The sequence below is a fragment of the Schistocerca cancellata genome, chromosome 1 (assembly GCF_023864275.1).
Source record: "Schistocerca cancellata isolate TAMUIC-IGC-003103 chromosome 1, iqSchCanc2.1, whole genome shotgun sequence".
Taxonomy (NCBI): domain Eukaryota; kingdom Metazoa; phylum Arthropoda; class Insecta; order Orthoptera; family Acrididae; genus Schistocerca; species Schistocerca cancellata.
This window is the reverse complement of record NC_064626.1, coordinates 601,754,595-601,773,110: the sequence shown is the minus strand read 5'-3', so window position 1 is coordinate 601,773,110 and position 18,516 is coordinate 601,754,595. Positions and strand designations below refer to the sequence as shown.

General features: G+C 40.9%; 1 protein-coding gene across 1 annotated transcript in view; it reads right to left on the bottom strand.

The window, feature by feature from the left end:
- Positions 1–18,516, bottom strand: part of LOC126182412 (uncharacterized) — a 75,128-nt gene that overhangs the window by 23,194 nt on the left and 33,418 nt on the right. The window contains exons 4-7 of the mRNA XM_049924848.1: positions 6,936–7,030; positions 6,783–6,852; positions 6,476–6,637; positions 794–2,134 (exon numbers count right to left, since the gene is read on the bottom strand). Coding sequence (XP_049780805.1) covers positions 794–2,134; positions 6,476–6,637; positions 6,783–6,852; positions 6,936–7,030 — 1,668 coding nt within the window. The remainder of the gene's footprint in view (positions 1–793; positions 2,135–6,475; positions 6,638–6,782; positions 6,853–6,935; positions 7,031–18,516) is intronic.

Genomic DNA, 18,516 nt, shown 5'->3' with positions numbered 1-18,516 from the left:
CTATCTCATCAGCATTAACAAATACAAAGATCATAGAGAGGAAATTTTCTGTGCGAGACAATTATTCTTAATTTGCAAAAGAGTAAAAACAGTCTATATGAACTGATCTTGAGATTGCAGGAGACTGGTTTACACACTGGCAGTAAGGTACAGTGCAATGTTATGTAGTGACACTTCACATGTAACATATTGTCTGCAACTTATCTTAACACATCCATCAATATATATACATTTTTTCCCAAAGGACATTTTAGTTAACATATTGATCATGACTGCATCATACAAACAAACCCAAATGGAACTTTGTCTACGTTCTGATTGCCAAGACATATGCAAGTTTTTGCAGTGTTAGTTGAACATCTGCTACTTTCAAATTAACCAGAAAATGAAAATGACATCAAAAGATGCAGTTCACAGGTAAATAATTGTCTATTGTAAACTATGGGCTTACAAATGAGCTATCCATATACCTGTTGAATACAGCTCAGGATGTCAATCTGACATTACCTCTCTCATACTTTCCAAACTCTGGAAGGCTGTCCTGAGTAACCCATTCAGTAAATGCACTGTTCATGAAACTCAAAGATCTGAATATGAGGTCATGTGTGGAGCACAGTTTTTAACTATCAGAATGTTTCACAACAGCGTAAATTCTGTTACCGAGTGGGAAGATCATTTTGGAAATTTCCTTGTTTCCTCTTTTCTCTATAATATGAAGTTTAAATACAGTACTGGCTAATTAAATAAACACTTGTCATTTCCATGAAACTCTGCATTTGCAGTTAGAACTTACCAGTGAATGAATAATCTCAGGATCCTGAGCTGCAGAAAATTCTAACACAAGTGCCATGGTCATATGCTGCTGCCTGTATAAATATAAACAGGCTTCTTTTGGTAATGCTGATTGGTGGACTTCCTCCTCCACTTTTATGGTGTTACCAGATTTCTCTGTGCACTTTCTATTCTCTGTGTTGGCAGGAAAAATGGATTCTTCATGAATTTTTGAAAACTTTAAATCTGAAAGTTCATTAAAGCTTTTATCTTTTTCACTGATGCCACCTGACTTTTCATCATGAGCTAACAAACTCAATTTGGACAGAAGAGGGGTGAGTTGTAATGGACCAGTATATTTTGGTAGCACTGGAGAGTCAACCTCACCTTCACAGCATGAAACAGATCTCTGTCGATCACTGTCTCCACAATCTTCACTCATGTTAATTGTTTTTAAAGGTAAGCTAAGAGAACGTCTGTACATTTCCTGTTTGGACAATGAAGCACCATTATCTGACGCACTTGCAATTTGACCAGTTGGAGCAGACTGCAAACTGCTGGAGTTGGCGTGGTTTTCGGTTGTTACATTTGAAGAATGGCTAACATCAGGTACACTAATTTCATCCTCATGGGACACAAGTTTCATATTACTTGTAGCAGTATTTTCTTGTGTTCTCTCCATATCTAAAAGCTCATAATGGCGCGAAACATATTCATCAAATAGGGAATGTGATATTGGTACACCATCCCAACGAAAAACAGGAAACAGAGGATCTGTAATTGTATTAAAAAAATGTTTCCCTGGAGACAATTTTTCTTCTGGAGAAATGTCTTCCTCATGGCACAATTTCCGAGTAACTCGTGGAAGACCAAAACTGTAGCACCTTAATGGAACTCTTTTACTTGTGATCTTTGTGTTTTTATTAATATCATTTAAGCTGAGGCTGTGACCTTCAGTTTCACAGTAATTTGACAAAAAATTGTTGATTGATTTGGAATTTTTCAGGGTCTTTTGTTTAAGTATCATCTCATTGTTTCTTTTAAGGAAAGAAGGAACTTTTTCACTTTTGGACTCATCATCATTCACTGTATTATTTGAGCCACGACAAATTGACATGACCTTTGCATGCAACACCTTACCAACATTCAGTTCTTTTAATGGTGTTGCGGCAATACTATATGAAGGTTTGTCAGGCATGTCATTGTTTAGTGATGCATTTTCTCCATTTAAGCCATTGAAACTAGTAGTAGTTTCAACATGTTCTCCATCTTCTTTTTCTTCTGGCACTGTAAATATTCTTGAAGTATCTCTCTTCATAGATGACAACTGTTCCTTTGTTGTCTGTGGTTTTCCACTGGAGACCTAAAACAAAGAACTACAGTAGAAGTGGAACATGTGGTAAAATATCATACACACATTCTTCTAGTACATCTACTTTAGTAGTCCAGAAAAAAAAAAATTAGAGTGTACCAAATACAGTTACTTGCAGTTTTAGTTACTTTGCTCCCTTTTTCATTCACAGTAAAAACAAGGAGATGCTACTAAATGTATGCTAAATATATGCTTTGGTCTCAATTTTTTATGCTTCATCTGATCAATGTATTTTTACTATAAAAATGTGTGCAAAAATACTGTCTTTATACACAACCAACAAACTTATTACAGGAAGTATGACTTCTCTTGTAATCTAATGAAACTTCCTCACACACTTTGTTCATTAGTAGCTTCAAGTATTTACAGTTAAAAACTGTATAGCAACTCTGAAAAGAGCTATATCAAGGAAAGTAGCTGGTGTGCAGAATAGGAATGTAGGAAGAAGAGGCAGCAGGTGTAAGGGATAGTATTGTGACATACGGATACTGGTGCTACTGGGTTGTGCGATGCACAATGACGCGACATGAAGGTCTGGATTGGGAGGGGGTGACAGGACGAAGAAGAGTGGGACTGTTGGGAGGATGGTGTGGATGCAATGGTTTATCAGAGACTGAGATCAGGATGATTACAGGAGAGAAGGATGTACTGAAAGGATACCTCCCATCTGCGTGGTTAAAAAAATCTGGTGCTGGGGGGAAGGACCCCGATGGCAGGGGTTGTGGGTGGGGGAAGACACCACACATGTATGTATGTTTATGTTATGTGCTCTCTATCTTGTTAAAGGATTTTTTCTAAAGCCATCAAGTTTTTATTAGTTTTCATGTGGATGTCAACAACTCAACACTTCTACTATTCAGTGAGTGGTCTTGTTTACTCCTAAATTATTTGCATTCTACCAGAACTTTTCTTACTATGTTACTTTCCATATTAAGTATTTATCTGAAAAGATTGACATGTTTTACCTATTTTCACTCTATTGTGATTAATAATTTACTGTGGTAATAAACATTTGCTCCAGAAAGTAAGCTGCAAGCCAATTGTGTTTGACTAATAAGTATAATGGATATACCTTTACAAAGATCTTCAAATTTAAGGTCCTCTATTCTTTATAGCAACATATCGCTATACTGTGAGATTCAGGAAGGACCCGCTGCATATACAAAAGCAATATTATTACTCACTAAACAAAAACTGTTTTGTTGACATTTCTGATAAATATTCTGCTATTTGATTTGAAACATACAGTATGAATTGACAAAAATTAGAGTATATATATATAGACTGGCTTGAAATGGTAAACCTGATAAAGTGAGAGAAACAGCAATGCACTGTTGCACCAGAGTTTGGTGAGCTTATTATGGTATAACAAAATTCTGCACAAAACAGGTACCAAATACTTTGACACACTGATACTTGGTTTAAACACTGAATTCTAGTATAGCGCGTAATACAGTACATCCACCTTTCATTGTCGCTATTCAGTTAACACCTTAATGAAAACTGTTATAAGTAATATACTTCTCTTTTTAAACCAAAAGTTCAATTCATAGAAACAATACTAGGGATGTGGCTTAAGGTCACTCACTTTAGTTCATAAAGGTGCCCTTCATCAAGAAAGATATTTTCTACAGTTTTCCAACAGCTATAAAAAGTTTAGCTAACAATGTATAGCTTAAGAAGGGCCTAAAAAATTAATGGCGGACAACTTTCCCTACTCCACTGATCAGTTTCTTAACAGGACGAATTGATGCACATATTATTAACTATATCACATTATAAGGATGTTATGTAATGGCAGCTTCAAGACTGTAATGTACCTATGTAAGAGAAGATATGAAGAATGATGAGATGCAAGAGTAAACCAGTGAACCTGAACTCCAAAACAAAATTTTGAAGGTTATTCGTTAATATTGTCTGAGTATTATCAGGAATAACTGTTCCACTGACTCCAGTGGCTCATTGCAGAGAACTTTCATTTTATTTGATTTTTTCACCAGCACTTATCTTTGTATCTGTTTTGCACTGAAAACATCTGCACAACAGTACAAATGTCAACAATGTCCACAGTGTGTCTTGCCTGAAAACAATGATGCCTGCTTTATTCTTATCCCTAAAACTTGCAATCAGTGCTGCTCAGTTGTTTTCATTTTCAGGTTTGTTTTTTCTGGCAGTGAGAGTTGTGCAGTAGCATTGATATGCAACAATACGGGTAGGTTTACTGATCAAAAGTCAGTCATTGTGAACCCTGTGTATGAGTTCTCTGAATACACTGGGAGATGCATGACAAAAATATGCTGAGCTGTTTGCACAGAGCTGGCAATCACATTGCAGTGTTTTTGCGTCTGAGGATCATAGCATTATTTTGTGTTTTGCGTTTGATACTTTCACTTTAGTGATTGCCTAGTACAGGTTTTTTCCCTTCTATGAAAGTATTTTCATAGAAACAAAGATAGTTGGGAACAAACTAAACAGGGAAAAATCATAATTATGTTGACATGAGCCACCAAATAAAACTAACTCTTATATCAAAATACTCAGAAAATATCCTTAAACCACCTCTCAAATTTTGTCAGTGGAGTTCAAACTCATCCTGTACAAAATTTTACACTGCAAAATGACATCTGGTAAAACTGATTTACATATAAGGTACCATCTCCATTTTCCTGTATATATACTCATCTAACATTACAGTGTCACATGGGGGCATCAGAAGTTCTCTTTTTCTGTTTATGTCATTGTTATATTCTCTGAAAAAATTAGCAGTTATTATGATAAACAATGGCTCCATTATGGTTCCTCTGTTTACACCTTGGTTCTTCAGTTTTTCAGAATTATGGCAATACAGACTGGCTGAATGGGCCAATTCTCAAGTAGAAAGAAGGAAAGGAACCACCTCCAAGGAGAGCACTCTTGGACTGAACTAACCTCGTACTTGCCAAATGTTTTAGTTTATTTTCTCCCAGTAATCTCTTGAGGACTACACCACCCTATTTTATACTATCAAGATTTTTCTCCTAACATGACAAAAATAGTTACACAGATTTTGTATCTCACAAGCATGAATGTACCAGGTATATGCATTAATAATCACAAGTCACACGTTTAACTGAAACCCTGTGTATAAAATGTGTTGAAATCCATGGTGATGACCTGTTAGGGAACTAACACGCTGATAGGCGATCAATCAAGTTCAGCAAGCCTCACGCTACCGCTATTCTAGCCTGCAGACAAAAATACTATCTTATAAAATTTACATTCTCTGTCTCGTTAGATAATTATTTTCTGAGACAATGCTGCTTAAGATGACGTATTTTTTCTACAAGAGCAAGTAGTAAGATTTGTTGTGAAACAGATAATTAGTATTTCACAGAAAATTCTCCAAAGATCTTGGAAGTACTGCACTCATTTTCTAGAACACAAGACCTTTAGTGATATTTTTGGTTGATAACAACAATCAGTTTATTGGAAAATGTGACACAAACAACCACACCACTACACAAGAATCTTTATTCGTCACTGACTACGCATGTAGCCTGTGGCTAGGACTGGAAGTCTATATCCCGATGCAAAACTCTCTTTACAAGTTGAGCATAAATGTAATACCCAAGATTGGTTATGCCTGCAAAATTCAAAGTTAATTAAAAGCATTCTTACAGCTACTACCTCAATAAATTATCTGATGATCTACATACAGAATATATGAATACCTTTAGTAGTGCACTAGATAATGACACCACTGCAATCATGATCCTTTGAAATTTATTAGCGTACCCATGAAAATAATTACATGTTAAAAAAAGCACCAGGAGATAAAAATCAATTGACTGTTATAAGTTATAGTGTGACAGTCTCCTTCAGTGTTGGATCTTTCTTGCTAATTGCTGAGATGCTCATTTAATGCCTTCATGTGACAAATCTGATAATCACTAGTTAGTGTTAATTTTATTATAGCAACTATTTATCGGTTCACCAATACCCCAAATTGTTTTACACCCTAGGTGTTCTGCTCCATAATGTAGTCTTTGAAAAAATTATGCATGAATTAATGAAAGGAAACAAAGAAGACCAAATCAATATAGTCAGTTCTTTAACTCAGAATGTCAGCAGCCTGGTATCACAAAAAACAACCAGTCCAGATTGCGAATTCTGTTTATTTTTATAAATATAAAGCACCTGCAATAAGGGCAGACTGTTTTTTTGTTTCAGTGTACTCAGCTGTGACGTAATTTGTTTCCCTCTCCATGAACCATACTGATAATATGAACCCTATCATAAAGCAAGGATAGGTCCTAATTATGATAAGTACATTGGTAAATATCATCCTTTTACCTTTGGTTGCTGTAATTTTTGTATAGAAATATTCTTGACAGAGGTTCCAATAGTATTCAAATTTGTTAACATTTTACTATATTCATTTCCATCGACATACACTTTTAACAGCTGCACACCTATTGGGAGGTGGAAATGTGTTTCAAGGTGTTCAGCTGGTGACTGAAACAGAAAGACCAGAGAGATTGAGCCATCTTAAATAGTCCCACTGGTCAGCTGTGTTAAGAACCACATGTCAAATTAATTTTCTAGTATAAAATAATGAAATGAAATTAATAATTTAAACAGGTGTGCTTTTAGTACTTACTCTAATTCTATATGGATCAGTGTAGATAATTGTTCTTGTGAGATCTGGGCTCAGCTGTGTTGCAACAATCCTACAAAGACAGACAAAATTTGTGCTTATGAAACAAGAAGAGCCAGAAGGAGATCTTATAAATTGTTTAACTTTTGAATTTACCTATTCTGATGTAGAATTGTTCCACTCAACACACCTTTCTTCTCTTGACAAGAATGAAGGATTTGTATTGCTTCTAAGAAAATACTGCTGGCACTCTGAAAACATTTATTAAAAATTTACCAGGTGCTCTCAACAATGACAAAAAAGACCATATAATCTTCACCCAGAAAAGTAATATCAATGATTATGAGATATATTACAAAAGTTACTGAAACTGGAGCAAGGCAAACAGTGGCACAAAAGTTACATTTGCCGACTCCAACTACAGAATATCTACAAGGGTTGTTTTTTAAGTAAGGGCCGTTCGCGCGTATAGTCCCGTAGTTCGCGCGGACGCCACAACAAGCCACCGTGCCACTTGCCGGCATCCTTCCCGTTCACACTGATGCAAGCTGCAGCTCTGTAGCTGATGTGTACGCCTCGCTGTGCTACTTTATAATGTTTACGATTATTGAATCGCCCGCCGCGTGTGAGATACAGTCAGTGATACGTTTTTTGACCGCGAGAAGCCTATCAGCTGCAGAAATTCATCGTCAGTTAACAGAAGTTTATGGCTTGAATGCAATGAGTGAAGGTAAAGTGTGTCAGTGGGTTAGAGAGTTTAAAAATGGCCGTCAAAACGTCCATCACGAAGAACACTCAGGCCGGCCCTCTGTGATCACTGATGATTTGGTGGCTGCAGTAGAAACAAAGATTCGTGAGGACAGAAGATTCACAATTTCCACTCTTTCTTTGGAATTTCCACAAGTTTCAAGATCGGTTTTGTACAAAATTGTGTCTGAAAACCTAAACTTTAAGAAAGGGAAGAGATTTGCCACTTCATTGGACTTTTTGATTCGTTACGAGGAAGAAGGGGATGACATGTTGAGTCAAATTGTCACTGGAGATGAAACATGGGTATCCCATATCACTCCCGAAAGCAAGCGACAATCGATGGAATGGCGATACACAACCTCACCCGTCAAGGTCAAAGCCAAACAGACGCTGTCAAAGCGGCGCGGTGTTTTGCTAGTGGACTTTATGCCACGAGAACGACAATAATCAACTCAGATGTCTACTGTGCAATTCTAAAGAAGCTCCGCAGAGCAATTCAAAACAAACGGCGCGGCATGCTGACAAAAGGAGTTTTGCTCCTGCACGATAACGCTAGCCCTCACGATAGGCCTCACACCTCTCAAAAGACTCGGGATTTGATTGATTCTTTTGGCTGGGAAGTTTTGGACCATGCACCATACAGCCCCGACCTTGCTCCTAGCGATTTTCACCTTTTCCAGTGCCTGAAACACCATCTTGGCGGGCAGCGCTTCAATGACGACGATGAAGTGAAAGCGGCCGAATTCTTTGAAGAGGGAATTAAAAACTTAGTTGTACGGTATGACAAGTGCTTTAATAAACATGGCAACTATGTAGAAAAATAGGTAAAAGTGTGTTAAAAGTTTTTTTACAAAAGTATTTGTATCTTTTTTTAAAAATAAAAACGGCCCTTACTTAAAAAACAACCCTCGTACAAGGGGAAATTTATGGCAACATAAGCAAAAATTTAATTTAAAAAATAATAAAAACATGAAGCCAAGCAAGAGTGGGCAACATGTCAGAACTTTTGACTCAAAACAGGCATAAAAGGCAAATATATGATGGTGCATGCACATTACAATATATGTCCCTTTTGGCAAGAAATCTAAGGCACTTTTCCTCCTCTTCACTACAGTATATCATTTCTTAGGCATTGTCTTGGCCTTCCAAAAGAAGAAGCACCAGATCTGAAAGTTCATTACTAATTGTCTTTGCAATTTATGTTTGTGCTGAAAATCTAAATTTAAAAAACCAATTAGGAATTTGCTCCCCATCCTTCTAGATATGACTCCAATAACTTAATTACTTCTTCACAACACTCAGTTTCTTATATCTGTAACACATGTTTCTCAATGGAGAACTGCCAAACAGTCAATAAATGTTCAAAGATTGGTTTCCTTGCACTTAGATACAATCTGTAGTATTAGCACTGTTATCCGTCTCTAGTGTAGCAGTTACTGCCCTCTGGTAGTATTTGTGTTCATTTCTCAAATTCCTTTTGAGTCTGCTTAAGTACATTTGACCTGGTTATTTTCCTTTAATTCTTATCTGTTACTTTGGGACTGTTTCATCTTGTACCTCTTGCAAGACTTTTGTCAGTCTACGAATCTCATAGTCAATGCTGCCTTCAATCTATAAAAGGTTGTATGTCACTACAAACTGATATAATTTCTGCCAGTCTGCTTTACTAAATAGAAACTGTGTGTTGTGTGTGTTTTTGTGTCACACTTGCAGCCAAGTTTGTGATTATGACATTATGATTGCTGTGTGTAGCCATGTTGCATACTTCCCACAATACGATGAGCCTATTAGATTTTTTATTCGCTACTGAAAAGTCAGTGTTTTGCTCTGTTGCTGTACGTGTAGGGCTGACCTCCCTGTTAACTATATATAGGTTGGTCATGTTTATCTTGTCATTAATGCAGCATCCCTGGCTATCTGTCCATGATGAGTGTCATAATGTTGAACAGGTGTTCATATCTGCAGTGATAAATAACTTTTTATGTTGTTCATGTTGTGCAGTTCTCTCTATCCATTCTCTGTGAGGATGGGCTTCATCAGAGAATTGCACATAAATTGATGAGACAACCTGCATCTCATTCCCATTACATATTTCTCCAGAATTACTTGGTCAAAGCATAGTTGTCACATCTTTGTCACAGTCCACTGCCTGTTGACTAATGTGATCACAACTTCCGGACTGGTACCCCCTGTGATCTCTATTGCACGGTTTACGAGATGAATAAGATGTTCATTCCTTGTGTATGGCTCCTAGGAGCATACCACATCCACACAACTCATCCAGGGCCTTTTGCAACTCCACATTTATGACAGTGCTCTGTACAGTGTTTAGTTGGAACAGCTCGAGGGATGATTGGTGAAATAAGAGCATTTCATGACTGTTCCTGGTCAGGACCAAGACTGCATGCCATGTGTTCTTGCAGACACTCTGTCCATTTGGTCCAGATCGAACACTTGCAATCTTCACATATATGCTCTCCCTATGAGTTCATGGGGATCTGTTGGGAGAGTTTCAACCTGTAAGATCTTTTGGTCTGATTGTTCACTACAGGAAAAACATACTGTGCTCCTTTTCGAGTTCATCTTGCAAGTTATGAAACACTGTGAGGTTTCAAAGATATCTTGCTGTTGCAATCTGTAAGTGCACAAGTTCTCCTCTAGGGGTCCAATATCACAGAAGCAGTTTTGTTGGATTTTGTGAACATCTTATTCTTTTTCTGCAGTTTGTGGTTTGTGATCAGTTTCTTCTTTGTGTTTAGCAGATGTCTGGTTTTGTGTGTTGTGTTGTCTGTGATCTGTTGCAGCTGACTAGATGCATCTGTTTGTGTGTGGTCATCATTGTCAAGTTGTTGCCTATCCCATGTTTTGTTGGTTGCTGTTTATCGTTGCCGATACAATCATTGTTCTGTTATGAAATGTGATGTGCTGCATATGGTTTTTGCTGTGAGTATGTAGTCCCTTAATACAAAGTGCACTGGCTTGATGTATCAGCTTCTTTTTGTCACATCATATTCCTTTTTCTCTATTGCATCTGTCATTATTTTTGCAGTCTGCCTACTGTTCCCAGTCACCCGGCTTATGTTGTGTTAATGGTCTGTGTGTTCATATGTGTGTCTGGTCTTAGATGTGGTCTGAACTATCTCAGTGATATGTCTACAATGTAAGGAAAAGGTAGACTCCTGCTTCCTGTAAAGATGAAATGTTAAGTCGCAGACGGGCACAATTGAAAGTCACTTACACATTAACTTTTGGTCAAAGTGAAAAAGAAAGAGAAACATACACCATTCACTCACACAGGTAAGCAGACCTCACACACATATGACCCCAACTCTGACAGCTCTGGAAGTGCCACAGTTGGTGGTCATGTCTGCATGAGGTGTGCTTGGTTGTGTGAATGAATGGTGTGTGTTTCTCTTTCTCTTCTTTTTCTGATGAAGGCTGTGGCCAAAATCTAAAGCCTTTTAATTGTGCCTGTCTGCAGCGTAACACGTCATCTTTCAGTATGTAGCAATCTATCTTTTCCTTACATTGATGATATCACAACCCAAAGTTTCTATTGTTCGATTTCAGTGATACATCTCCAACAGAGGGATCTGTTTGGTGTTAGTCTGCTGGTGACTCTGATGTTCTAGCAAAGAATGCACTTGATTATGCAGTGTGTGTGTGTGTGTGTGTGTGTGTGTGTGTGTGTGTGTGTGTGTGTGTGTGTGATTTCCATACAGTACACTGGCACATTCCATTATCACTAGTACATTCCCTGTTTATGACATTATACTCTAATTCCTCAATGCGTAAAGCAAACACTATTTGTGTAAATATGTGTTGGTGTAGTCCATGCTTCAGTTGCCTAGCTATGTTGTAGTCCATTAGGCCCTGCATTACAATCTTCTCTCAGTAGTCTATCATACCAAAGTATATGGTACATATTTCAGTCAACAGTGTATGAGGCAGAGAGCATGTTTGCACGTTGACTTCGGCCTGGGCAACTGTGTAATGTCAGGCATATATCCTGGTAGAGAGTGATCTGTACTACTTACTCATTGTGTTGGAATTGAAGTTTACGATGCAATCGACACGTTCACTGTCATTCTCTTGTACCATGTCAGTGAACATGTACATGGCCATATACAGTGATGCAATCTCTCTATCACATAGTTGTCTGTATGACACACTCTCCAGTCCACCTATCTTATCGCAGTTCCTTATTCACCTTTTGTGCGGTGTGCACCCTACACTTTCAGACACCCTGCAATCTGACTGTCTGGGGTCTGGTTTGCCACACTTGGCACAAGTTACTTCCCGTTCTCTACATTTATTTTCTGCAAGGTCTAGGTCTTAAAAATTACAGCACTGTTGAACACACACAAAATCTTGGATTTGCAGCTCCTTAAGTCGATGTATACTTGGTCCTTCAGGGGTAGAAGGTAGCGAACTTGAGGGCTCTCTTCAGTTATATTGTTTGGAACCTTTTACCTCTTTCTCCTGTTCTGAATCATAACTTGACCCATCTCGTGAATTCCTCTTTATCTAGATCATCACTTAAGATGATTTTATACAATTTGGCAAGAAAGCTTTCATCAGAAAGTGTTATCAGCACTTGATACATTGCCAAGTACGGCCACCTCTTTTCTGACTCTTCACACCTAATGTCCTTTATCAGAGTGCAGTTTTCCCTACATCTTTTTGTGGTCAATCTGTGACGCTTTTTCTACTGTTGCCATGATGGCTGTGGATCTGATGGTCTTTACCCTAATTTTGTATTGTCTAGGATTGAGTGTCTTCATCAAGGTTTCTCTAACAGCATACATATCTTGATTATTGTTTACTTTGAAAAACAGAACATTTGTTTGCTATGCTCACTACTCCTATCCTAGGTTCTACCTTATTTTCTGGCTTGCTCGAAGTGCCTGCCACAACTATCTCCATAAAGGAAGTGGGAGGTGGTCTTACTTGGTTTCTAAGTTGTATATATTCCTGCTTCATTTTCTTTATTTCTACCTCTAGTCTTCAGTCTTGTCCTTCCAGTGCACTCACTACAGCCAACTCGCAGCATAGGTACTCATTTTCTACATGTGACGTGACACTCTATTCTGTTTTTCAAATGTTACTTATGTCAATGTGAAGGCCCAGGTTTTGTTTCTGACTCTCACTGTGATTGTTGTCAACAATCTTGTTTGTTTCATTCAATCTGAAGGTCACTCAGTATCGCATCGACTGCCGCAATTTTCTCTGTAGTTGAAGTGATCTAAATTGCATCCTGATCAGCTACGCTACCTGAATTAGTTCTCTTATTAACACCTGGTTTGCTACTCAGTGGTCTCCTGATTGTTTGTTTGTTTTGTTTTAGGGCGCAAAAACAACTGGGGTCATACGCACGCAAGTCAAAAGTACAGAACACAAAGACGGAGAGGAGTATTAAAAAAAAAAAAAAAAGAAATTGCATCAATCCTAACTGACGTAAGAGAAGACAGCTAAAAACAGGGACGCGGAGAAACAGCTACAAAAGACACCACACTGAAATGGAGGTCCAGAACTAAAAATTACATGGCCTTCGCCATATTGCTACAACAGGTACAAAGTAAAAACTGGTCAACAGCCCTCATGTCATTTGCTAAAACGGCCAATAACTCAGATGGCAAACCAAAGCAGGAATGTAAATGGTTAAAAAATGAGCATTCCGTCAGGAAGTGACGGAAAGTTAAAACTTGGGCGCAATGTGCACAAGGGGGGAGGGGAGGGGGGGAGGGAGTGCCACTTAACAAATGACAATGGGTAAAAAGGCAGTGCCCAATGTGCAACCTAGTTAAAGTGACCTCCTCCTAGCGGGAGGGCCAAGAGGATGTCGTCCAAGCCGCTAGGAGAGGCTTAATAATGTGGAGCTTACTCCCATGAAGGGAGGACCAATGGTGATGCCAAAGTGATACCACCATCTGACAGACGGCAACAAAGAGATCATTGGAGGGAATAGAGGAATTAGTGGGCTGAGGTACAAGGACTGCAGCCTTGGCAGCAGTGTCAGTAGCCTCGTTTCCTGGCAGCCCGACATGACCAGGAACCCACAAAACATCACACTGGCTCCACCAGGAGTGAGCAAGTGACAGTTTTCCTGGACCTGTTGCACTAATGGATGGCTGGTGTACAACACACTTAGACTTTGAAGGGTGCTGAGAGTGTCTGAGCAAAGGAAACAATTGAATAGTCTGTGTCTCTGCATGTACTCCGTGGCCACATACAGAGCGTAGAGCTCGACTGTAAATACTGAGCAGTGTTCCAGAAGCCGATATCAAAAAATGTTGGCGCCAATGACGAAGGCACATCAGACACCACAGTCAGTCCGAGAGCCATCAGCGTATGCAAAGTTACTATTGCGAAGTTCCATGTGAAGGTCGTGAAACCGAAGGTGATAGAGCGAGCCCGGAGTAGTGTCCTTAAGAAGCAAATGACAGCCAAGGTTAACATATGCCACTTCATGAAACCAAGATGGTGAAGGGTTCACACCCACTGGGAAAGCTGCAGGTAGTGTGAAGTTAAGCCGCTGGCGAAGTGCCGAAAGTGGACTCCAGGAGGTAACAGAGAAGAGGGACACACACCCTACTGCTGCTCAAAGGAATCATCGAAGAAAGAGGCATAGGATGGGTGGCCATGAATGGCAGACAGGCAGCATGCATACCTGTTGAGGGCAAAGTCACGGTGATAGGGCAGTGGTAGTTCAGCAGCTTCAGCATACAGACTCTCAATCAGGCTAATGAAAAAGACACCAGTGGCCAAACGGATGCCATGATGGTGGATAGTGTTGAGACGGCATAATAGGGACGCACATGCAGATCCTTAAACAAAGCACCCATGGAATGGACAAGGGACTGGTACAAATGGAGGAGAGTGGTTCGATCAACACCCCCGGAAGTACCACTGAGGACACGTAGGACACTGACAGACCATGTACAGCGGGCTGCCAGGTTAAGAGACATGGGAGGACCAAGAGTGTCGTCTACTGAGCATGAGCCACAGGAATTTCATAGTTTCAATGAACAGAGGAGCAATAGACCCAAGATGTAAGGATGGTACAAGAAACCAATTGCGCCACCGGAAATTCATACAGATGGTTTTATCAGTGGAAAAACAAAAGCCATTGTTGATGCTCTAGGAGTAAAGACGATCAAGACATCACTGAAGATGCTGCTCAGTGAAACAGGTCTGTGGAGAACTCCGATAGATGGCAAAATCATCAACAAAAGGGGAGCCGGAGATGCACAGCAGGAGACAGATGACAGCAAAGAGGACAAAGCTCAGGACAGAACCCTGAGGCACACCGGTTTCCTGGATGAAGGTGTCGAACAAGGCAGAACCCACGCTCACACTGAAAAGTCAGCTTTTAAAAATTTCTGAAGGAAACGGGGCAGGCAGTCATGGAAGACCCACATGAAAAGTGTACGGAGGATACCAGTTCTCCAACAGGTGTCGTAGGCCTTCTCCAAATCAAAAAACACGGCCACAATCTGGGATTTCCACAGAAAACCATTCATGACATGGGTGGACAGAGTGACGAGATGGTCAACTGCAGAACGATGCACTCGAAATCCACACTGTGCAGTCATTAGTAAATTGCAAGACTGAAGCTACCACACCAGCCAGGCATGAATCGTAAGTTCCATCACCTTGCAAACATAGCTGGTGAGATAGATGGGGCAGTAGCAAGAAAGAAGGTTTTTGTCCTTTTTAGGCTTAGGTATGGGTATGACGGTAACTTCATGCCAACGTACGGGAAACGTGTCCACTGCCCAGATGCGGTTGTACGTATTAACAGAAAGTGCTTGCCCGCAAGAGAAAGATGTTGCAACATCTGAATGTGGAAAGCGTCTGGCCCTGGGGTGGAGGATCACTATGGATTGAGAGCATGATTTAGCTCCCTCATAGTAAAGGCAGCACTGTAGCACTCACGATTCTGAGAAGAGAAGGTTATCACCTGAGACTACTCTGCACGTTTCTGCTGGAAGAAGGCAGGGTGATAGTGGGAAGAGCTCGAAATTTCCACAAAATAGCGGCCCAAGCTGTTGGAGATCGTAATAGGATCCACGATGACATCGTCTACTACTGTCAGGCCAGAAATTGGCAAATAGATCTCGGTCCTGGACAGCTGTTGGAGGTTGGCCCACACAACAGCAGGAGGAGTGGAACTATTAAAATAACTAGTGAACGAAATCCAGCTAGGTTTTTTGCTATCCCGAAGAACGCGACGACACTTTGCACACGTCTGTTTATAATGAATGCAGTTTTCCATCGTAGGATGACAGTTAAAAATGCAGAGCGCCTGCCTCCACGCCTGAATTGCATTGTGGCATGCCTCAGTCTACCAAGGGCCTGGGACACGGTATGCTAACGGAACACACTGCAGCAGTAAGGATAATGTTTGTGAGATATTCCACCTGGTCATCACAACTGGGGAAATATTGTTCTTCGAATGTCGCCAGGGAGGAGTAAAGCTGCCAGTCAGCCTTAGTAAGCTGTCATTTGGGTGTGCATGCAGGTGGGGTAGGAGTCAGAAAACGGACATCACATAAAAAATGGTCGCTTGAGTAGGTGTCAGGAAGAACGGACCACTCAAGACGATGGGCAAACTGGGCAGTGCAGAAGGATAGGTCCAAAAGTGAATAGATGTGCGAGGAGTCGGAAAAGAAAGTGAGTGCTCCAGTGTTAAGGCAGAAGAGGTTAAGTTGGTTAAAAAGGTCAGCCAAGAGGGCACCTCTCTGACAGGTCCTGGGAGAACCCCAAAGGGGATGATGCACATTAAAGTCACCGAGTAGCAAAAATGGGGGAGGTAGCTGCCCAATAAGCTGAGAGAAGTCTGCCCTTCTGCCCTGGTGACACTGAATGATGGAGAGACATAAATGGCACAGAAGGAAAAAGTCAGGTGGGGGAGGAAAAGGTGAACTGCAACAGCTTGAAGATGGGTAGTCACGGAGATGGGGTGATTATGAATGTCATCCCATAAGACCAGCATGATGCCCCCATGAGAAGGAATGCCGACCTCAGCGGGAAGGCCAAATTAACTGGGAATAAATGTGAAAGCTCAAAGCATTCATGAGGACACAATTTTGTTTCCTGAAGGCAGAATACAAGGGACTCTGTGATGCTAAAAGCAGTCGTAAATCCTCTTTGTGGGACCAACGGCTGCAAATGTTTCATTGGAGGAAGTCATGATGGGGAAGAAATGAAAGGATAATACCTCGGTGGCTGCTGAATGGCAGCCTGCAAAAACTTGCTGCTACAGGGCACAAAAGCAGGATCCTCCTCCACAAGGTCCACAGAAGCATTGGCTGGCTTGGGCTGTGTCTGTGGAGTCCAACACAGAAAAACAGTTGATGGTGCACACCAGCGACACGGAGGCCGGCCAGACTAAGGTATCACATGGCAACACTGTCAAAGAGGATCTTGCTTTTGTTGAACTTCTTCAAGCCTTTCCATTTAGCAGAGGAAGACTCAGATGTTGGTTGGCTCGAGGGACGTAGGAATTCTTCACAGGAGTACTACTCCCCTACTGGTTGTGTAGCTGGTGGCTTCGCCCTTGAGGTGAAAGTTTGATGGCTTGTTGCTCAGCTGGACGAGGGGATGGCGATGCTACCTCGACACTGGGCAATTTCACAACTTTAGAGTTGAATTTGAGGTTGCATGCTTGGGTGGCCATGTTCTTCATGGCGCGAGAGGTAGTAAGAACAGAACTATAAGTGCCAGATGGGAGAACGTGGTGTTTGCAACTAGCCAGTAACTTGCGAGTGACTGGGTAAGGCACTTTTTCCTTTAACCAGATCTCCTGGACAACCCGCTCATCAAGATGCAAAGGACAATCCTGAGAGGAGGTGGCATGGCCACCGTTCCAGTTGATATAGCGGGGAGGGGGTAGCGGTAAATCGCCCTTGTGCGCATCCCTACCACAGGTTACACATTCGGGTGGGTGCTGACAAGACATACTTCTGTGGTTGAAACGATGACACTTGTAGCAGTGCATCAGGTTCGGAATATAAGGTCAGACTGTGATAATTTCATAGCCGGCTTTGATTTTGGAGGGAAGCACTACTCTATCAAAAGTGAGGTACTAAGGAGGAATCTATCTTTCTCATCACCCGATGGACGGCAATGACATCGTAATCAGAGAGGTATGACTGGATTTCGGCCTCGGTGAGACCTTCAAGCAGCCTAGTGTAAACAACACCACAGGAAGAATTCAGAGTTCTATGGGCCTCGACACGAAGAGGATAGCTGTGGAGAAGTGATGGGATACGCAGTTGTTGTGCTTGAGAATCAGACATAGTCTCCAAAAGCAAAGTGCCATTCCATAAACGACAGCAGGATTTCACAGGGCTGGAAACTGCATCAACACCTTTCTGAATAATAAACAGATTTACCATTGCAAAGGACTGACTGTCTTCAGTACATGCAACCATGAGGAACTGTGGCGCAGCTGGAAGGGTCTTAGAATCGTTAGCCTCATTCAGTTTACGTTTTGTAGACACTGATTGTGAAGATGATTGGCTCAATGTGAGAAAATCCCCCATGATTGCCAGTGTCTCCAATTGTGCACTCCTGCCAACTGAGGGCTCCCTTCACAAAGGGGCACACCCACCTTAGGTGATTGTTCACACCTTAGGTCACACTTCGCCAAACACCTGACAGAGGGACCAACTGGCAATTTGGGAAGGTAGCAGCTCTGGCAATCATCCACCCCTGGGTCTGGCCTGTACCAGGGGTATGTGCAAACCCTATCTGTCAGCCCAGGGCTGGGAATTACATGTTACCCAGTCACCTGTTATGCATCAGACACATGGGCCGGCCATCAGTAGTGCACAAGGAGGAAGAAGAAAAAGAGGAACCTCAAATGCCGAAGTGGAGGAACAAGAGGAGAAGGAAAACAAAGAAAGCAAAATGGAATGAAAAACAGTGGTGAGACTGTTCTTATGTCAGCGATGGACAATGCAGAACATTCAGATTAACC